The sequence below is a fragment of the Lonchura striata genome, chromosome 1 (assembly GCF_050655825.1).
Source record: "Lonchura striata isolate lonStrDom1 chromosome 1, ASM5065582v1, whole genome shotgun sequence".
Lineage (NCBI taxonomy): Eukaryota > Metazoa > Chordata > Aves > Passeriformes > Estrildidae > Lonchura > Lonchura striata.
In genome coordinates, this window is record NC_140703.1 from 39,257,464 (window position 1) to 39,280,263 (window position 22,800).

The 22,800-nt window shown below is 37.3% G+C and overlaps 1 protein-coding gene across 1 annotated transcript in view; it reads left to right on the forward strand.

Annotated features, from left to right (window-relative positions):
- LOC110478414 (N-acetylated-alpha-linked acidic dipeptidase 2) overlaps positions 1-19,504 on the forward strand; it is a 29,704-nt gene extending 10,200 nt beyond the window's left edge. Inside the window, exons 9-19 of the mRNA XM_021545012.3 lie at positions 874-959; positions 1,572-1,691; positions 2,100-2,182; positions 5,017-5,080; positions 7,105-7,172; positions 10,245-10,336; positions 11,742-11,832; positions 12,493-12,757; positions 15,937-16,018; positions 16,942-17,034; positions 18,584-19,504. Of these exons, the coding sequence (XP_021400687.2) occupies positions 874-959; positions 1,572-1,691; positions 2,100-2,182; positions 5,017-5,080; positions 7,105-7,172; positions 10,245-10,336; positions 11,742-11,832; positions 12,493-12,757; positions 15,937-16,018; positions 16,942-17,034; positions 18,584-18,773 (1,234 nt within the window). The 3' untranslated portion in view covers positions 18,774-19,504. The remainder of the gene's footprint in view (positions 1-873; positions 960-1,571; positions 1,692-2,099; positions 2,183-5,016; positions 5,081-7,104; positions 7,173-10,244; positions 10,337-11,741; positions 11,833-12,492; positions 12,758-15,936; positions 16,019-16,941; positions 17,035-18,583) is intronic.
- Positions 19,505-22,800: the final 3,296 nt, after the last annotated feature.

Below are 22,800 nucleotides of genomic sequence, written 5' to 3' on the forward strand. Positions count from 1 at the left end.
GAAGTAGGTTTTGATTTTGACAGCTATGCAGATTTGCTGCTGGAAAGACAACTTCAAATGTGAATTTTCTGAGGTGTTGCCAGACACAAAACACCCCCATTGTTTGCTGCTTTGTTTCTTCCGCAGCTTAAGGGGGCTGAACACTGTGTTGTTAGTTTTCTCTTGGAATACCTGGATTCCCTTTTTTTAATAAAATTTCACAAGTGCATTTTACTGGTGAGGGATAGGGAAGAAAAAACTGCTTCTAGTAGGAGGTTTTCTGCCTCTAATGGAAGATTCTGTGCTCATGACAGGGAGGTTGGAATTTTAGGGTCCCTGCCAACCCAAACCATTCTGTGATTCTGTGACTGACAAATCTTATTCACTTAGTTCTGCTGTCCTAAACAGAGATTTCAGTTTATTCCTGAATAAATATTCCTAATGACTTTTTCTCCAAGTTCTATATTATTACATTGGCCTGTGTTAGGAAACCAAAGTATATTCTTATAAACATCTGCATATCTACAATTATAATTTTGGTTAAAATGTAGATGCATTTTTAATTACTGTGCATGTTTTTCAGTTTATTCCTCTAGTATACAATTACCTGATTTGTTCCTATAAAAAAAAAAAAATCTATAAATTCTGTAAATCTTTGCAAATTTGTAGACTGGCCCAGCTCAAATGCTTTTTTCTATGGCATCAGCAGCCAGGCTAAACTGAAATAAGAATGGGTCTCTGAGAAAGCATGACAGTGCTGAACACACATTGGATCAGTGCTGAAAACACAAAGCAGGGCAGAAGCACAAACTCTCTGGTATATGTGTTATTAGCATTGGCTCTTTATTGGCTTATTAATCAGAAATGGTTATTCCACACTCCCTTTCATTTCAGAAAAGTCAGAATGCATGTTCATACAAGCAATAAAATAACACGAATTTACAATGTCATTGGCATCCTCAGAGGAGCTCTGGAACCAGGTGAGCATCAGGTGCTTGATGACTTTAATTCCTTCTTTCTTTTGTATTTGTTGAAGTTGTACTTGTGTTGTAAGAAACTTAAAGTGTTCTAGATAACCACATAACAGAGTCTTGAGAAATTTTTAGTAGTTTTTCTGTCCTTCCAATATTTGTTATTGGCATTCCCAAAAATAGCATTCCCTTTAATATACAGTGATAGACATTGGAGGATGTTTTTTATAATGCCTGTCACTTTACAGTAGGCTTTCCCTTACATCACTCATACATTTTGCCTTTGCAAAAATTAACATAATTCAAATTACAGAAAGCTAGTGATGGTTTGGGACATTAACATTATACTATTGATATATTATTGATACATTATACTATTGTAGCGGGTCATACACAACAAAGACTTTTAAATGGAAAAATATTTATTAAATATTTATTGTCTTTAGTTGCAGACCTTAGTAGAGTAAGTGAATGATTGCAGATTCCCTTAAAAAATAAACTTGTAGCACTGGTATTGAACTTCATATTTGATTTCATACAAGTAAAGATAGAGTCAAAGGAAATCACAGACAATCCAAGTGCATTTTTAATTATTAATTGATATTGTATGTTTGTTTCCAGACAGATATATTATTTTAGGTGGTCATAGAGACTCTTGGGTGTTTGGTGGTATTGATCCAACCTCTGGTGCCGCTGTTCTGCAAGAAATTGTACGGAGTTTCGGTAAAATTAAGATGGAAGGTAACTTATTTACTACAGATGTAAAATTATGGATATGGAAAACAGCAGCTTTGAGGATCAGTGCTTCCATAAACTGTTGCATTGATTTTACTTTTTACCTCTATAGAAAGTTTTATTTCTCATTATGAGAGTTGTAGATTCATTGAAGAGATGCATATGTGGCATTGAATGCTAGTTGGCTGAATTTATTCCCTTGTGAGTGTAATGGTACCCTCTTAGCTGTGCAGAATGAAAATATTGTATTAAGAAGAAAAGCCTCTGCAATAATATGTTCCTCTAATGATTTTAGAGAGGATTTTTTTTTTTTAATGTCAGTTAAGTTCTGTTTTTAAAGCAATTTCAGTTAATTATGGTCAGTAGACTTTTAAAGTATGACTCAAATTTTCAAGTCTAACTATGTAATTGCAGGTTGGAGACCTAGGCGAACTATTATTTTTGCTAGCTGGGATGCAGAAGAATTTGGATTATTGGGTTCCACAGAGTGGGCTGAGGTAAATAAAAAACTGTGTAAAGCAAAGCAAAACTTGAAAGTGTGTTGCAGGTGACTGCAGTACCCAGGATCTATTCCTAAACTGCAATCAAAAACTCCATGGTAAAACTGGAGCACAACAGACTCCTTCGGGTGCTGTGAGGCACTCATGTATTTATATAAATTGCCTACCTACCTAACTTCTTACAACATAAGTGCACTAACTCTTCTAAGATTTAAAAATCTACTTTGATTCAAATTTAATATCCCACAATGGTCTCTGTGTGGAAATCTATCTTGTCATTTAACAGAATTATAGCATTTTATTTAACCCAGATTGGTCTAACTTTATATTCAGAAATTCCTTAATATCTACAATTTCAAGTTCAGATCCTGAGCCTCTGATCTGTAAGCATGCCAAGCCTTTGTATGAAAGTCAATCCTACTGGGCAAATGAAAGAATCTGTGAGTGAATAGATCAAAATTCCTGTGAATTCCAGCATTGTAGAGTCTCAGGAGCAGGACAATCAATTAATTTTGTAGGAGGATCCCTGACTATACACCTGTCTGAGGAAAGAATGCTGGCAAATTCAGAAGTAAGGTTGTGGGTATTTTTATCTTCCTTTTCCTATTGGGCATGTTATTTTTATCTTCCTTTTCCTGTCTGAGGGAAGAATGTTGGGAAATTAAGAAGCGAGTTTCTGAATACTTATATCTTCCTTTTCCTGTTGGGCATGTTCAGTCCTTAGTGGATTTGTTCAACCCCAATAAGAAATATAGGTCTTAAAAGAGTTTTCATTGCTTTGTCTGTAAAATCCAAATTAGACATAGCGCAGGAAGAAAACTGCCTGATGAAACACATTTCTTCTAAACTATATCAATTTATTAGTACTGAATAGTTTAACAGAAATATGTTGTCTTATTCGTCTATTAGAATTTTATTTATGGGCTAATATTTAGCTGCGTGGATAGAGCTTTCAGAATTTATAAAATAAAAAAATCTTTTTAGTTTAGTTTATTGGTGTGTATTTCACCAAATCACAATATAACATAGTGAAATGGCACATGTCAGAGGAAGTAGCAAACCCAGAAAAATGCTTCCAAACACCAAGGAGATTCTATCACTCTTCTGTTAACAAAGCTGAGATTTCTATTTCTTCAGATTTGCACTATTTTTTTCACCATAAACTGTTTGGCTTCCAGATATAGCAATGTCTTCATCTTACTGCTGGTTTATGAAACATGAAGAAAAATGTAATTTAAATTATTTTAAATAATTTACTGAGAAATTTTAAGTAGTTGGCATTAAATTTTCACCCCACTTGAACTCTTGAACTCCACTGGTGGCAAAAATATGCTGTATGTAAAACTTTATTTGTCCATGTATCTCTGCATACAAATAGGTGCTGTCAAGAAAAAAAACCCACACAATTATTTTCTTTATGAGGAATATGAAAAAAATTATACTTAAAAGATCAATTTCTCTTGAACAAGTCATTAATAAATTAGGGAGTTTTCTAATGTTCTATTTGTTAAATATTGCTACTATTCTGTTCTGTAATGAGTTTTGTCTAATAATTTGGTATCTAGTAATCTATCATTCATTACTTCATGAAATGGCAGCTGTATAAGGTTAGAAAATTGTAAGCACAGTTCATATTTGAACATGTATTTTCATATTATTTTTTCCTTGCTTCATCTTCGTGGTGTGCATTACTACTCTTTTATACATAAATTAGATTCAGTTTCTCTAGAGACATTCCTCACAGTTTACATTCCTCTTCTCTGCAGCTGCCAGATCTGTCATGTATTAAATCTCGAGGAAGATTAACCCATGATATTCACCATCTTCTGTGTAACAGAAAGAATTCAACTCTGGCAACATCCTTTTGCTACACAGAGGATCTCCATTGCTCATAAACAGGAATTTATTTATGCTGCAAATATTATTTTGCATATATGCAAGGCCCCATATAGGCAAGTACAGTCTTGCTCCTTCCCATCATACTCTTTTGCAGGATCTCCTCTCCTGTTTTTTTTTAAGATATTAATTTAATTATGTAGTTATCAATCACCAATTAAATTTTTTGTTCACATGACTTCAAAATTATTAGTTAGTTTATAAATTGAATGAATCAAGTAACAATTGCTAACCTAATTAAAATATCTCCCACAAAACCAAAATCTCATGAAATACCACTTACTGATTAGAATATCAAACATAACTACCAAAACAAACAAACAAACAAAAAAAAAAACAAGATGTCTGTATATATTTATTTAGCATGAAAGCAATGCTTAGTGGTCTCAAAATAGTCAGTCAACTGCATTTTAGTAGAAAATTTCAGTGTTTTGACTTATCCCTTTTTTAAATGGAAGATAGTAGATATGGCTGAAGTGCTCAGTTTATCAGTGTTAAAATTGTGTTCAGTGCTGGGAGCCATATGGTAAACTAGGGATTAAAAGCATGGAGGGATTCTGGCTGACCTCACAGTCACATGTTGCATGTTCAGAAAGCACAGAAGTGCAGAGCTAACATGCATGTAATAACCTTATTTTATTGTGTTACAATTCTATTCGGTAACTTTCCTGCTCCATCTTGCTCTTGTGTGATGCAGCAGGCAGCACCTACATTTTGTGGATGTTTTCCACAACAAATTAAGTCCCAGAAAGGAGTAATGAATTTCATATGCCCAGATCATTTGCCCATCCTCAAACAATATAATTAGTAAGGTACAGAGTAGTAATTATCCTGACTGAGATCTTAATGGCAGTGCTCTAAAAAACAATGTACTTGACATGCTTTTGACTAAATGCCACTAATTGGAAGTAAGAATTATACATTTGCAACCCTAGGAAAATGCCAAAGTCCTCCAGGAACGGGCAGTCGCTTACATCAATGCAGATTCTTCTATAGAAGGTGGGTCTTTTATTTTAATTTTAGCTGACTTTAGGTGCAATTTTTATTCATTTTCTGGGAATTATTTACTGGATAAGTGTACTGAATAAGTGTAGCAAATACCTAATTAAGAGGAGAGAAATAACAATTTAAGTTTTCATGTTGCTTTCTTTTGCAACTGTGTTCAGTGCTGGGAGCCATATGGAAAACTAGGGATTAAAAGCATGGAGGAATTCTGGCTGACCTCACAGTCACATGTTGCATTTTCAGAAAGTCCAGAAGTGCAGAGCTAAAATGCATGTAGTGCCATCCACGAGCTGCAATCCACTTGTCTGAGTCCAGAATGTCTCCTCTGGAGGAGTTTATTATTCTGTGCTAATGAACTGAGCATTCTGTATGTTAAATTGTCTCTTAACTGCATTAACTTTAATTTACAACTGTAGTTTTAATATATGACAGTCTGCTCCTTGTTCTGGTCACAGCTCCAGCTCCTTTACCTGTGGAATTATAATCTTTTGAGACAATAAATTATTATGATGGTAAAACATCAGGTTTACACTTTGTGGGGTGGGAGATGCTTTAGTGCTTTGAGCCAGTGTGATCACCTTTGTTGATTGCCAGGAGCAGGGGGTTATATATTTATTACAGGAGGACTTCTTAAAAAAATAAACACTGAAAAGTATTTTACAAAAAACCTTATCCATCACTATCCAATTTACTGTGTCCTTCAGATTATGAGAAGAATATGTCATTCAGGAATGCTACTTAGAAACTGGCCTTTTTTTTTGAGAGGGCCTAACACTATGATCTATATCACAAAATCCTTCTGAAATTATGCTATGCTTTATTACAGAATGACCTTTTTACTCTTTTCTGTGTTGAAATAATAGTCAGAAGAGTCCTGTGAAGCTGCTCTGCATCATAACCTCAGTTAGTCTGGGCACTACTCTTCCCATGTCAAATACAATTTATTTAGACTTCCTGTGTGTGAATAAATAGGATATCTATAGGCATATTTAGGAATTCTTTTTATTCCTGTCAGCCAAAATTTTTGTCTGTCACAAAAGGATTGGAAAGAAAGGTCAAACATAGCTTCTAAATGCTCAGTTAGAGCTGGGAATAAGGAGGGCTAGAGCTGTTCCTTCATTTATGCTGCTTACATGCTGTGTAAAAAGTAGAGCAGAATTTCACACCTAGAAAATCTCACAAATGAAATAATAGCTTTACAACTGCTTCATATTCTCACCATGGATTGTAACGCATATTTTTAGTTGGTTTGCAGCCAACATGCTGCTGCCTTAACAATTTTCTTCTAAATCTTGATTATTCAAACATGTCTCTTGCTTTTCTCATTAAAGAAAATGTGAAAGCAAAACAACTGAAAAAGAAGAGTGTAATAACTATGATACTGAACCATGTTCAGTGCACTGGTTTAAGTATCTTGTACATCTCTCACCTGAGCAGTAAAATCCCCTGTAGACTCATAGCATCCATGTACTCTGAAAACTAGTTTATCATCGTATGTTCTCCACAGCACTTCTTATACCACTTTTTTGACAGCAAATTATTTCTATTTATTGTCCTATAGCAATGAAAAGAAGCAAAGCAAGTCATTGTTTTGAACACTTTTGTGGCTTGAATTTCCAGTTTTCACATACAGACTCTCCTTGGAAACATCATTATTATTATCTGGTGTTTTTTCCATCATCTTACTTTCTGCCTTCTATTCAACAAAACTTTGGAAAGTGTATGAGTGACAAGAGTTTGTAGCTAATGAGGGATAATTAGGCATACTTTAGAGCTATGGGAAGACTTAATTACATCACTGTGGATGTACTGTAACCAATACATTATTGCCTTGTAGTGGCAGTAGCTTACAAAGTGAGACCATGCAGTCTGTTTCTGTATACATTCCAAGGCAAGATCTAAATTCTTGCCTTAGTCAAAATGTTTATCTAAGAAAGGACTGCCGGGTTTAATCCATTAAGAAGATAATGCCACTAGTATATCAAGGGAAAATTTCCATGTTTTTGTTTTTTTTTCAGGTAACTACACATTAAGAGTTGACTGTACCCCTCTTCTCTACAAATTGGTGTATAATCTAACAAAAGAGGTACAGAATCCATCTATTTTTCTGCCTTTCTAAGAATAAGTAAGACCCCAAGTTTATTTTATAAAATTAGACTATTGAATAATACCAGATTTTTTTTAATTGCTGTGCTAGAAGAATCTTGATCCCACCAGAATCAATAGCAAAACATCCCATCAGCAGTACACAGCCCATGTTCACAGTTCCTCAATATTCTTAAGAAGATTGAAATGTGTCACTGAAATAAGTGGAACCTTATTTGCAATGTATAGTAAAAAAAAAAAAATAAAAGCTTGATATAAGAACACAATAATAAAAATAAATAATAATAATAAAAATGCTTGAGCAAGATCAATTCCCTAAATTTATAAACATTGAAGAGAAATATTTTTTACATTGGCTGGCTACCATCCCCTGAATCTCCTCCATATCTCACTGAGTCCGTGAAATATGTGATAAATATTAAAGGATTAAGAAGGTTTTTTAACAGGTCTGATGTATGGATTTTCATTGTTTCAAGCGGTTTAACCATGACTCCTTCACTTTCACCTCTCAGGATACATTATCATAAGGCTGAAAGGTTGTGATCCATTAAAGCATGGAACTCTATTTTCCATATTTTCCATGAGTTAACCAGATTAGGCTCCTCCATGAGTCATTGCCACCATCCTCAGAAGAGGATTTATCTCCATTAACAGCAGATAGCTCTGTCTGACTTAAGCAACACAGGTTCCTGTAAAGGCATTGGGTAGAAATTGGTGCCTTTAGGGTGAGATTTGTTTGACCAGATGTGGTTGTCTAGCTTTTTATGTACTGAACTCAAACTATTTCCCCCCTCTCATATTAAGGGAACTAAGGTCACTTGGTCCAGTGTAAAAATCTGCCCTGTAATGGCACCTGGTAGGATGACTCCAGGTACCAATCTCCCATCCTGCTAGATGCATTAATCCCAAGTTATTTTCAAAGTACATTTTTACCACCTGAAATGCCATGGTTTAGATCTGGGGAAGTTTATCTATGCTATTCCCTTTATTTTCTTTTCTTTTCTACATATTATTTTCCTATCAATTCTTTCTATCTTAAGCTTTCATTCTTGCAGAGGGAAGAAACTGTGCTGCTCAAATATTAGCTCTGACATTCGGCACACTGAAGAGCATTCTCTTTTGTCTATAAAAATTTTCATGTTCTTAGTGTTGCAGGGCCCTTGATAAAATAATTTATTTTCTGTCTGCAGTAAGCTGCTAACTCAAGAAGACATTTTACTGCAAAAGATAAACAAAGTTATAAAAAAGTACTTTGGGCTAAAAATAGTACCAATTCTTGATCTTAAGTCAACTATTCAGCTGTTGCTGGTTTGAGTAGAAAACTTCCATTAAAGTACCATGCAAAGTACTTGAGACTGACTTGTAAAAATAAATGTCATATTCACTGTTATTTTTGCTTTTAACAGTAGAAGCATAATGTAAACACTAGAAAACCTGGCAGCCCGATTATGCCTGTCCAAAGAAAAGTTATTTCTGTTCATAGTAAGGTGTCCCACATCTAGTTATCCAACATCCAAAGATCTCTTTGCTCTTCTTGTTTTTTAGTGAGCCAATTCTCACCAGAAAGATGTGTAGTGTACACATGAAGTGCTTTCTCTCAGAGAGTTCTGCATTTCAGTGTGATCCAACATACAGATGAGACATTGAGCTGTTGACTGGCTTTTTGGCCCTGCTTTACTGCCAGGATTTAGACATTTGATCACCACCAAATGGTGTCTGCAATAGTTCAATTCCCCTGTGATTATCAGTGCTTGTTTTGCATTTATACTTTAAAAACTCTTCATCTTCTCTTGAGTTAGCAGGAAGTTTATGCTGATCCTAATTTTGGATCTAAGTCAGGGCAAATATTATGTTTTACTGTGCTCTCAGTGTTGTATGAAAAAGCTGACCAATGTTTTTTTACATGACCAGAGCTGTTAGAATAAATCTTTGCCAGAGCATAGAATGCTTTTGCTCCCATATGTCAGAGTTCAGCTTGATCTTATTAATGTGCAGTTTTTACTTTAGCCCTAGGACTTGACCAGAGTACCCTGAAAATGACAGCAGCCAAGCAGTTATTTCACAAAGTTGTTATTTTCTTGCTAGCTGCTGACAGAATCTCAGAGGTCAGAACTCTTTGCAATTTCAATTTGGAGTCTCTGTTTTTCAAGGCCAAATTTAAGTCTCAACAATATGGTGGGACTATGTAAGTGTCCATGAACATTTATGCTTTGTATTTTGGAAAACCACAAAATTCCAATCCTCTGCACATCACAACCAATCTTATACTTAAAGGACCTTGTCTATTAAAGGTTGTTTAAGCATAGTTGGAGACCAGGGTTGGAGTCCTGATTTATTTCTACTCTGCCACAGATTTTCTAACAGCTTTGGTCAACTTATCTTGCACTCTTTCATAGTTTTGCTGGCAGCATGATGACAGCACTAATACTTACCTTTTCCATCCTGGTTACAGAGGTTTTGTTTTTGTTTTTGTTTTTGAGGTAAGGGTGAGACCTACATCTATACATCCAGTGTCCTGCACAATGATTCTCCAGGCTTTGTTGAGTCCCTTTGGAACTGCTACAATATGACTGCTTTGGACCCTTCCTTCTAGCACAATTCTTTTGTATTTTTCCTACAGAACAAGCAGTCAAATGTTAGGTTTAGCCTTGTTGAGAGGATATTGCTGCTGTGCAAGGCAAACCTCAGGGCAAACAGACTTGTGTTTGTCATCTCCCCATGCCTGCTGAAAGAAAGCAGGTTCTAGTTTCTGGAGGAGTCCCATAGTATGTATGCTCTGGTGGGTACACACACATTCCCCCTGTAGCAGATGAGCTCCAGGTAGCATCCATTTATCCTGTTCTTTCCTACTGTCTGTGGTTGGTTCCAAGTGCCTGTGAGATGCTTTCCTTGCTTGGGAATTCATAAATATGTGTAACAAATGTCAATATTCACTTCCCTGCATGCAGCAACACTGCTGGTTAGGAACAAAGCAGGGAGCTGCAAAGATCTCCTTTGATAATTCATTGAGTTAGAGGTAATTCCAATGAGATTATTATATTTCCCTCTCCAGATTCTAAGCCCTGATGAGGGTTATGAAAATAAATCTCTTTATGAGAGTTGGCTTGAGAAAGATCCCGCATCTGAAAATAATAGCTATCCCAGGTAAGTTGTTAATATGTTTCAGGGTTTTTTTACCCCAATATTTTAATCATATCATGGCATGGCTACTCACCAGAATTGTTTTAGATGTGCTATTTATGGCAACAATACAAAACCTTTTAGCACAAGGTGACTCTCTAGTCACCTTGTTTTATAGTAAAATAAAATAAAATTTTATTATTTTTATTTAATTATGTTGACATTATGAAATCTCACACTTTCTAAAGACCCTTTTATTAGTAGAAAAGCAATTTGAAAAGCATTCCAAAAAAAGCAGGGTGGGGAAAGTGTTCAAAACATAGTTTAGTCACCTACTAGATAAGATAAAATCAAAATTATTAGGATAAGCAAACAGTTGAAAGAAGCTGCCTAGAGCAGTAATTAAAAAGCAGTAATTAAAAAACTTGAGATAATTATTCCTTGTTTATACAATGAATGTAAATGTGTTACATTACAAAGCTATGTATGAATACATTAACACTTCATATTTGAAGGTATTACAACTCCAAAACACTCTTTCCACCTGTGATTCAGGCTAAATCTTATTCACAGTGTGGCATTACTGACATAAGGTAAACAGAACTGCCCCTTTTTTCTGATTTGACAAAAGTCTTCTGCATGTTTCTGGCTCTGCTGAGTTTCGGGATTCATTAGGCTCACTGAGATTTCTTCCTTTTGAAAAAGCTGCCAGATTTGATCTTTCTTAGTCCATGCACATAGTCCCTTGCAGAAATGTACACTAACTTCAGCTGAAACAGATTTTTTTTTTTTTTTTTTAGTTGAGAAACAGTAATTATTCATCAGGCCATACATATAAACCTAATGCTTAACTTCAAACGTAAATATTTGAAAATGCTTGGAGCGCTAGGTCTGCCTAGCGCCGTTCCCTCGCCCTGCCACGCCGCAGCTCCCCATCAGATGGCAGCGGCGGCCCGCAGGCGCCGAGCGCCGCCCGCGCCTTGCGCTGGGAATCCTGTACCGGCCCTGGATTCTGCTGCGGAACGCGACAAGTGCACAAACACATCTGTCTTTACACATATTGCTGCCCAACTCAGATTAGTTTGGAAATAGATGATTGATGTTTTAAGACGGCGGAGACGTGCCTGATGCGATTTTATGGCTCCTGCGCATAAAGTGTTTGTATTTTTAATGTCATCGCTGCCATAATTAGGATTGCTACAATTAAAAGATCTTCCTAGCAATATTGGATACTGAATCAGAGTGTTGGAATAAAATCAGTTAAATAATTAAGCTTGCCATTCATCTAGTCTCTGATCTTGCTAGTGTCCCTGATGTGCCCTTCAGAAGAACTGACCTCAATTTCTCTTAAAAATCTGCATTTTGCATAAATTACTACCATACTGTTCAGTAAGTGCTCTCACTAAGATGTTGTCTTTTCTGCATGCAGAATAAATAAACTGGGGTCAGGCAGTGACTTTGAAGCTTACTTCCAGCGACTGGGAATTGCATCAGGCAGAGCTCGTTACACCAAAAATAGGGTAAGTCTGACAGACTGCTTGAAGAAGTTTGATAGTGCTGAGCAGTCATCCAGTTAAAAGCATGTATTAATAATTAATAAAAAAGCTTCAAAGCATCTCTGACTGGTTTGTATATCAGTGACGTTTCTTAATTTAGCAAGAAACCAAAATGTTTGGAGAATAAAGCATGTTACAGTGATGTGTATATTCTATAGGATGTCAAGTTCACAGAGAGGTATTTATAGAGTTTGATTGAAGGTGGATAGTTTGTTCCACCATGCTATTAATAGTCCTCTTAATATACAAATCTTCCATAGTTGTGTTCAGAAATAGCTACACAAGGTAAAAAGGGGCTATGATTGAGGACTTTTGCTATCCAAACTCCAAATTGTTTTCACTCTTGGAGAGGGCAACCTCTGTGCAATGGAACTGAAGGCAGGTCTGTTTGGGTAGAGAGAAGGAAACCTGCTCACTTAATCCTGTGCAACAGTCCATGGATTTGGATTAGTTCAATTTTTTAATACAAACACACCCAAATGAAGGATATTAAATTGTGTTTTGTAGCAAATAGCTTTTTTGATTTGGAAACCAAACAAAACATCAAAGTTGTAAAGGGATCAATACATCTATTAACTGCAGTCAGAATACAGGGCATTGACAAATTTGCTTGCTCTTTTCCAGAAAGCAGACAAATTCAGCAATTATCCTGTTTATCACACTGTGTATGAGACATTTGAGCTAGTGGAAAAATTTTATGACCCCACCTTCATGAAACAGCTAACAATTGCCCAGTTACGAGGCAAACTGGTTTATGAACTGGCAGATTCCCAGGTCATTCCATTCCACACTACAGACTATGGAGAAGCCTTAAAAGGATACAGCAACAGAATTTATAAATTGGCCATGAAGCATGAAGAACAGCTGAAACTTTACAAAGTATCATTTGGTGAGTAACAGCTACAGGACTGTGCATTATGTGCATTAATTAGAATCATGCAGGGTCGCGTTACATCTGTCATGGCTCTGCAAATCAATTCCTTTCTTTCCTGTTTGAATTTTGCCATCACAGTAAAGTAATTTTATTTTTGTTCTAAACACAAGTTTAGCACATTATTGTCTTGACAAAAGAGTTATAAGAATTTTCATGCATATTATTAATTACAGGCATTATTTGAGTGCTCATGGGCAGTTAAGGACCTCAAATATAGGACAAAGAGGTATCTCAGCCTGGTCCTCACTTCCTTGCTTAGAAAAGAAGACAAGTGCTTATGGCAACTGCTTTGAAATTGAGGGACGTAGGTGTCTATTCCTCTTCATCCAAAACTTCCTCTGACCCTGGGGAGGACCACCATCTCCCTTAGTGCCTCATTGCCATTTTTAAGCCACAGGAGCACTTTTCCAGCTCTCCTGCATGAATACATCCATTTGCTGAGCACCTGAGCACATTGTTCTGGACCCCATAAAACAGGTCTAAAGTGGCAGAGTGCTCAGGATCCCAGGCTGGGATAGCTTACACAGTCGTTTTCAGTCTCCTTTTTTTTTTCTTCTTTTTTCCTTCTTGCTGTGATCACTCCTTGTGTTTCTGCACCAAGGAGATTTTTCAGTCAGTCCTAATTCACTTGCTATCTGATGAACCCATGATTTAGAGAGAGAAATCAGCTTTTGGAGATGCAGTTCTCATTTGGAGTGTGTGAAACATTGTAAGTAACTCAAACTAAACCCACATTTGAGGGAAATTAAAAATTACGTTTGAAATGTCATGTAATGATTTTGGTGAAAATTTTTTAACCATTTTGAAAAGACACCCTTTTTTGTAAAAAGGCCTCTTGAGACAGAGGAAGCATCTTGTGTGATGGATCATCTGGTCTGAGATTCTGTAAAACACCAAGAGTTACTTCAATATGTTCTAGTGTTCACTGCAGCATGTAAGATCAAATCTATTTTTTTTTTTTTACAGTAGTAGAACATCTATCAAAATTTCTGTGAAATAATTTACTTTTATTGTTTGAATTTCTATTTTCAGATTAAAAGCTACATAAACTACCTCCTGACAAATGCATTTATTCTCATTCCTAGAATCTAGAAGCAATCTTCTATTTTTAGCTTTTTTTTTCCACCTAAATAACACTGACACCTCTCCTTAATAACTTTATAAATGTGTAATTTTGACTATTTTTTACAAGGCATGTTTTTCAGTCTTATCATTATTTTCATGGCTCTTCTCTGATGCCTGATGAATTTTAAATTATTTATTGAATGAAGCTATGATTTCTAATTGTTTATTTATTGTATTGCACCAGAGTACATAAAATAACATAGGTAGGTTTTACAATACTGTGAAAATTAAAATCTATTTCACTCAACATTTTCATAGAACTGCTTATTGTCAACATTGAATGTCAGAAAATTGTTGATTAAGCCTGACTAATTCATATAATTGTCCTTTAAAATAATATATTAAGGTTCTTATTTGCATTTGGTTTCACATTTTAGCTGCTCATCTGCAACAATGAAAATGAAACCTTTTTTTCATAAAATTTGTGCTTGTAGTCATATGCTATCAGGAAATAATGTTTTCTAGTGGGGAAAAAAGAAATGTGATGTTTTCTAAGATAACCGACATTGACAACACTGAATAGTTAGTGAACATGAACACAAAGTTTCTTGCATTATTTTTCAGATGGTCTTTTATTTTTTTTCACTCTTAAATTCCCTCCTACTCCTGAAATATAATCTGTTGTTGTGATATGGCCATGATGTCAGCAGGGCAGGACTCTGCCCCCTGAAAACCATAGAGGGTTGTGGTAAGTGTGAATTCTCATCCTCACAAGGCAACTTGTCCCTCTGAGCTGCAGTCTGTAAACAGCTTGCATACATAAAATCTGTGCCTCCAATTGCACCAACTAAGCAACAGAAATAAGACAAAAATGAAGCCAGTGTAGGCTTGTGATGAATAAATAAGTTTGCTAGATATAGAAGAGCAAATGAGTCTGAGGAACGGCTTTCAATAGGAGTCCAGGGAACAGAAAGCCTGTCTCGTGAAATCGGGTGATAAATCTATAAACAGTGATGTGTTAATAGTTGCCAACAGAGGACTGGATTTAGGGGATGATCTGATAGTATGTCCCATCTTCCTGAGCAATTGAAGAGAGGATACTCTGGTTTAACCAAAGTCTTCTGAAACTTGTGGGCAAAATTTACAAGTTTTAAACTGTCTTTTTTCTAATTAAGTTGAGTTTTGGAGGGGCCAGAAGTTGGCATCGTAACATCCACCTGTGACTTATTCTACAAAAATTACTTGCATAAATCAATACTTTTCCCAGGTGTGTATTAAACAGAGCCTTCCACAAGAAAATTATCACAGCTGGTATTGCCATTAAAAGGAAGGCTTCTCTAAGTTATTCCACGTCTTAGATGTACTGGGCTGGGTCAGGGCAGGAAAAAGCAGCAGCAATTCCTGCCCACCTGCCTGCACACAGTCAGGCAATCCCTGGGGTCTGAATGGCAGTGCTGTGGGACAGCACAGGGGGACGTGGCACAGGCACCTCCTGTGCTGCAATTCCAATGCCCAACAAGCACAGGACCTGGCTGCTTTAACCTGCTGTGCCTGTCCCTGTGTGCCATGACAGCTGTGCCTTTTGTGCCTCACCTCACACTGCTCAGTGCACGTATCACACTCTCCTGGTGTGCTGTGAATGGGACATCTTTCTCCTCGAGTGCAATCCTGCTGTTTTTTCCACAGCCTTCTGGAACAGCTGGTATTTCTGATGGAAGTCAGGCTTTTTATACCTGCACGCTGCAGTGCATTTGTTAAACAGGAAACTGCAGAGCTCTCAGTTTGCAATGACAGCCAATTTTTTGCTTGCAAGGCAGAAGGAAGATGTATGGTTGTGAAAGCTTTCCCAAGCAGTCTGCTTTACTGTCGGTCTCATTGCAAAAAGTATTTGCTAGTAGTGCAGCTCTTTAAAGTCTGCTCTAAGGAAACCAATCAATTATGTAAAAATGACAAAATTAATGTTATTATATCAGCAAGACAAATGTAGTTCTTTTCCCACTGGGCAACCGAAAGGTATATTTGGCTTAGTGAATACTATGAAGTTGTTCATGTAGTCTTTCTATTCCTAGATCCTCTTTTTTCTGCTGTGGTGAACTTTTCAAAGGCTGCTGCTGAATTTCACAGAAGACTTGAACTAGTTGACAAGAAAGAGTAAGTCAGAAAAAAGAGTTATGTGTATGTGTATATTTATGTCCTGGTTAGCCTTAGGTACGCAGAGTGGCAGTACTTTATTTCTTCTACTACACAAGGATTTTCTCTGATTAGTGTAGAACAGAGCTCTGAACCCTGAGACAAGCAGTAGCTTTTAAGGTGAATTAGCAGATACAAGAATGTCTCCTGTGGTTGATAGTATGAGCTGTAGAGCTTATTGCTTGTATCAGGTTGGCATTAAAATTACTGTAATACATGGAAAGGCAGGTAGCAATGAACATTAAGAGTTGGACTGAGATCTCTACTTAAACACCTACACTTGAGCGTTGCAAGTGATGCTAGAATTTGTACTTTCAGCACACTTCAAAGACAGAGGATGATGCTTCAGAATATCATATGATGCTTGAGAGCCTAAGGCCCCTGAAGGGCTCCTGTGCTCTCTGAATGCTGTGACTGCAGGCCACATATGGTACCAGTTGTGTTTAGGCAGTTAATCTCATCATTACTATGTTATGTATAGATAGGAACGGGACTATGGACATTTGGCTTATGGATGGGTACCAAAATTTAGCTGTCTACATCTGTGTAAATCTCATTCTTCTTCTTCCCGCTGTTAAGTGACATCTTTCAGAGCCATTTAACACTAAGGAAGTATCTGACACTCTCAGAAAGTTTCCCATTTTATTTTGCACAGTGTGAAATTTTGTTTTCTAACACAGAAATATCAATTCATTAATATAACATGTATTCAGCATCTCCATTTGCAAAACCTCACCTTTTCTTGTGAACTGTAGACCACACTTGTCTTTTTTTCTCTTTTTCTGTCAAAAAAAAAAAAAAAAAAAAAAGAGAAGTGTTTCAAATGAAACTGGGAGGTCATGTTTCCCTGCTGTGTGACATTTCTCTGTCTCACTCTCCTGCAGTTCAGTTGCAGTGCGCATCATGAACGATCAGCTGATGTTAGTAGAAAGAGCTTTCACTGATCCTCTGGGCTTGCCAGGAAGGAAGTTTTACAGGTGAGGCTAAAAGTTTCTTGACCTGCACCCTATTTTTGCAGCTGACTGGTCAGTTGAATTGCTGTATGGGTTTCACAGGAATTACAGTTCAACACATTGCTTTAAGTACAATTCAGCGAGTAGTGGATTTTGTTTGTAACCCTTAAGGAGAACTTGGCTAGACCAGTCTTGTGGAGCCAAATTCTTCTCTTTTGGCTCTTTTTATCAGCTGTGGTTAAACTACAACAGCATTTTAATCTGACTTTTACTTGCAGATATGCAGTACTATTGCTGTTACAATTTGTTCTTGTGATTGTCTGCAAAGTGAGGATTGAGTGGAGAATGAATGAACTGTATTGAAAAGAAAGGTACAAATAGGGTAGAGTAAATGAGAACAGATGTGTAGTGAGGGTCAGTTGAAGAGAGAAGCCAAGAAGGGAGAGCTTGGAGAGTTTGGAGAGGGAAGGACCCTCCAGCACAGGATAAAGGCCTGTGAGCTGTGCTACAGAGCCCCATCTGTCCCAGATTTGGCTGCTTCTATAGGTGCTCCAAAAAGCTTAAACCACTAACTACTGTATCCTTCCTAGAAACCCAGTGCTTTTATTAGGAATAGCTGACAAGATGCCAGCTTTCAGTGTCAGGGGTGTAAGTACCTCACTTTGCTTTCAGTATCCCCCTTTTCTAACAACTGGATATGTCTGATTCACTGATGGATGCCTTTCACACCATGCCAGAAGTCTTTCAGGCAGGTAGAACTGAGAATTGAACTTCCATCCTCCACTCACACTTTGAGAAGAATTAAGTAATTTCTTTCTAGAAATTTTTTTGTAGAGTGTTTGGTATCATTTGGAGCTGTCTGGGCTTTTTTATTATTAGTTCTTACTTGCTTGCATTTATTAATGTAATTTTAATGTTTTGTTTTCATTTGGGAGGACTCTTTCATGTAGTGTAAATGTGCTTTGATACTTCATAGTTAAAATCAATTTAATTGCAGATCTGCAGCTATTAATTATTTAGGGAAAAAAACTATACCAAAAAATAAGATTGATATTTCGTGCAGTTCTGATCCAATATGAGCACTTCTTTTCTGAAGAATTCATGCTTTTCTCACGAATTCACCCACAGATTTTTTTTCCCCTTCTTTTAAATTCCTTTCCAAGGTAAGTAATCTGCTGACCATTATGCAGCTACTTAATTGTTTTTGAGGTTTCTATCCCATATCTCACATCTATAACTAGTTGTATTCCCTGTTCCAGACTGGCAAATTACTTTGAAAAGTTTGTTGAGCTCTCATTTTTAAAAAGTGTAACATGGTTTTGTTCCTAATTAGACAAATGTGTCATCTCTTCCCAAGGAGTAGGCCACCTGACCTAAATCTGTGCCCTTTCCAACAGATTTTGCTCGTGACCATTCCTGTCCTTTTAAAGACCAATTTTCCTGTATATTTAGTAAGTTCTGATCTTCCTGGGATTCATAGCTGTTTTATATAGTACACACACACAATGAACACACAACCATATCAATAGTTTATTTTATTTAGGATAATTGCCTTTTTCTTCTTTTCCCATAGACATGTTATCTTTGCTCCAAGCAGCCACAACAAATATGCAGGAGAATCCTTCCCAGGAATCTATGATGCCATGTTTGATATCGAAAGCAAAGCTGATCAACATGAAGCCTGGGAAGAAGTGAAGAGGCAGATTTCCATTGCAGCCTTCACTGTGCAGGCAGCAGCAGACACACTGAAGGAAGTTGCATAAGATGATGGCTTTGCAAACTCCCCCAGCAGAATGTGGCACACAGGGCTGCCAGGCTACTGCAGTGTCCCAGTGCCTGAGTCTCCAGCCTCCCAAACCACATGGTAGGTCAGCAGAGCTCTATGTGTCAGAGAACTCCTGAGCTAGGAACTGATGCATCTCTGCTACTGACAGAACTGTAGCTTTATGGAACAGCCCTGGATGGAAACAAATTTGAGTCTAGGGAGAAGTGGGAACAGGGGGGAAGCAGGAACAGTTTCTGATTGGAATTTTCTGAGAGATCAACCAGCTTTGAGGACCCAATGTTTTGGATGTACAGTTATGAAAACAATTATTTACCAAGTTACCTGCAAATTCTGTCCACAGCAGTGATGAACAGCAGACATTTTGATGGAAGAAATGTAATACTCAGCCTGTACATTTTTCTTGTTCTGATAATTACTTTTATAATAGAAAACACCAAAGGTATCTCTGCATTTCAGAATTTATTCTGCAGGACTGGTGAATGCTCTTTACACTGATTTGCTTTCTATTCCTTAAAAAATAAAGAAATTACTTGCCTACGATTACCAAAGAAGTACTGACCCTTGATAATCAGGGAAAACAGCTGCATATATGCAGAAATCCAAAAGCATGGTCTCAGTGGAGTGCACATCTAGCCCACTGGAAGTCTCTATGCATATCCCTCCTTCATTTGCACTTTGGAAAATAAAGATTTTGCACGGTAACCAAAAGTTATTCTCTCCTCTTTTTGGCACTTTCTTAGTTCTAAACCAATGGCAGCTTTTGTTCCTATTTTTCCCAGGAAATCTCTTTAATATTTTTTTCATCTAAAGGGCAGTTACTATTAGCATGGAGCTTGAGATAATTTTGTCTTCAAGTAAGGCCTGAAGACCATTTCCCACCAGGAGCTGATTTTGCATTCAAAGAGGAATAGAAATGTATGAGAAGGCCAGTTTTACAGAACTGTTTAGTTTGTATAAAAAGAAAAAAAAAAAGTGATGCTTCATTTGCCTTTTAGGTGTAATTCTCATCTATATGCTTTAAAACGAATTAAATTGCTATAATTTTACTGAATCACATTCCAGCTTGTGCAAACTGACATTAACCATATTAATCTCTTATGTAAAATATACTACAGTTTTTCTCACTACCATAAATTGCAACATGTTGTAGGAATAAAATCTTCTTTGTTTTATGGGGAATAGAACTGATGTGGCCCTAAAGAGGCCAGAATTAGAAAAGCAGGACAGAGTTCTTGTTCTCATCTCAGATGCCTTGAATTCAAACAAGGTTACCAGAAATAACTTGTGGGAAGTTGTTCTGGAGGATATATGCCACCAAGAAGAGATGCTTTCAATACGCCTCCATGAAAGATGGATTGTATGCTTGTGGATTTTGTTCTCATAATTTACCGTTCCTTTTCACAGATCAAGCTTTAGGCACATGAGGAGGAAATTACACTTCCACAGTCCATGCTTTACCTCTTCTGTTGAGAAATAGAGTACAAAACTGACCTTGCCAGCACACACATAAGAAACAGGAGTAATTGATGCTGGGGCACAGAACAGGTGATTCCCTCTGCTCTGGCAAGGCTTCACCTGGAGTGCTCCTTCTAGCCCTGAGACCCCAATGTAGCAGCCATGTGGGCCTGTTGGAGCAAGTCCAGAGGAGGCCATGAAGGTGATCAAAGGGCTCGAGTATCTCTCATGAGGACAAGACTGAGCTAGGGTTGCTCAGCCTAGGAAAGGGCATGCTCTGGGAAGACCTTATTTACAGCCTTCCAGTAGCTAAAGAAGGCTGGAATTGACTGTTTACAGGGATGTGTAGTGACAGAACAAGGGGAATGGTTTCAAACTGGAAGAAGGTGAGTTTAGAGTCGAAGTAGAAATTCTTTACTGTGGGGTGATGAGGCACTGGGACAGGATGCCCAAAGGCGTGAATGCCCCATCCCTAGAAGTGCTCAAGGCCAGGTTGGATGGAGGTCTGAGCAACCTGGGCTAGTGGAAGGCGTGTTGGAACTAGAGGATGTTCAGGGTCCATTCCAACCTAAACCTATTCTATGATCCTATGAACAGCAAATACATTTTTTGTTGTTCTCATTCCTTTTACCTTCCTGGGGACACTTACTGTTCATGAGTTCATTTCCCCATCTGTAGCTGAACTTACTGCTTAAGAATATCTTGCAATGATGTGACTGGTACATAACTACACTGTTTTTTTTCCCTTTTCTCCAAATCATGAGTTCTTCCAGCTCCATCATAACTTTACATTTACTACAACTGGCAGTAATCAATGTGCCCCAAGGGAAGGTTAGGATATCTAGATGGTGGAAAAAAGCCATTAGTGCCTCTTCCATATGAGCAACAGCCAACTTTGGGTCTGCCAGTGGTTGCTGCTGTAGGATCATCAGAGTATAAAGAAAAAAAGGAGTTTCCACATTGTAAGGAAATATTTGATGGAACTTTCTTCTTCCTTCATTTACAGAAGTGTATAACTAGTGAACAAATGTTTCACCAGTAAACATAAGACTTTCAATGGTAGCTAGCCTTTGAGGTTCTGTACTATTACCTTGCTGCTGCAAAATAACATACAATCTTTCCTTGCTTCCCTGTGCAGTTTGAAGCTGTAAGAATAAATTACAGCTCACAGCAGGCAGAATGCACAGCTGGCATTGATCATTTTGTTCTTGTCAACTTAATTGATAACTGTGTGAATGGGAGTTTCATCATGACCAGCTACATCCTGAGAAATACACAAAATATATTAAACCTATTTCCATTCCTGTCTATAAAGTTCTACTGAGGGAGAGTGATATCCAAACCCTTATAAATAAGGAAACCAAACTACTTACAAATTGCTTATACTAACTAAATTTCACAAAATCCCTTATTCTTGGTATTGAAAGGATCAGTTACTCAGAGCTCCAACTGCCTTTCCTTCCTCAATAAGTAGAATCTTATGTTGTATAGATAAGCAAACAAACCTCTGTTGGTGTCCCCCAATGCAAAGTGTAGCTCTGCCTTCCCATAATTTTGAAGTGTTTCAGACTCTCTTTACAAATGGATAACACTGGATCACTTACTGTGTCCTTCCCCAATTCCATTTGCCCAGTTCCTTCACTCAGCCCGCCTGAAACAATTAGCGAATCCTACAAATGGGAGAAACCGACCCTTCAGCTTAGTAGACTGGAGCTGCAAAACAATCTGGCAAAATTAAACTTGGATGGAGCAAGTATCACTTGGATATATAGGTTGTCAATTGCCTCTTTAGAAAATCAGTTCCAAAGGGACAGTGCCTGGAAGTTTGTTTCAACTTAGAGACAAAATTTTTAGCAGGACCCATTGCATTAGTACAATAGGTTAATAGTTTTAAACTGGAGAAGGGTCAATTTAGATGAGATACTAGTAGGATTTTTACAATGCAAGTGAGAAAACACTAGAACAAGTTGCCCAGATGGATGCTAGACATGCCATCCCTGGAAACTTTCAAGTTGAAAGTTCTGAATAACCTGATCTAGCTGAAGACGGCAATGGGATTGGACTGGATAGCTTTAAAGGTCCCTTTCAACCCAAACCTTTGTTTGATCCTATGATTCAGATTCTCTTACGGTTGAAATACCTTTGGTTTGCCTTTGGAAAGAAATCTGTAACCCTATGTGCTAGAATCTTCAGGTGACTACTCTGTCAGACTCATTTGGGGACCTCTTTCTGCATGTAAATTGGTCATGCATGACCTGTTTTCTTTCTCTCTAAATTCCCCTAGTTTTATTCATAGGATTTCAGTGTACAGTTAACAGTGCTATTGAAAAAGCTGAATGATGAACATCATGAACTTCCCTATGGCAGAGCAGAGAAGATAACACTAATTAAATGAAATACAGAAATCTTGCTTCTGCTATTCAGAGCAGAACCAAAGTGCTCTGTTCCTCAAAGAACAGCACCTGCTCATATAAGGTGTCCTTATAGAAAGCAGCAGGAGCTGAATTTAGCAAGCAGTCTTTGTTAAAGATTGTTCCCATTACATCACT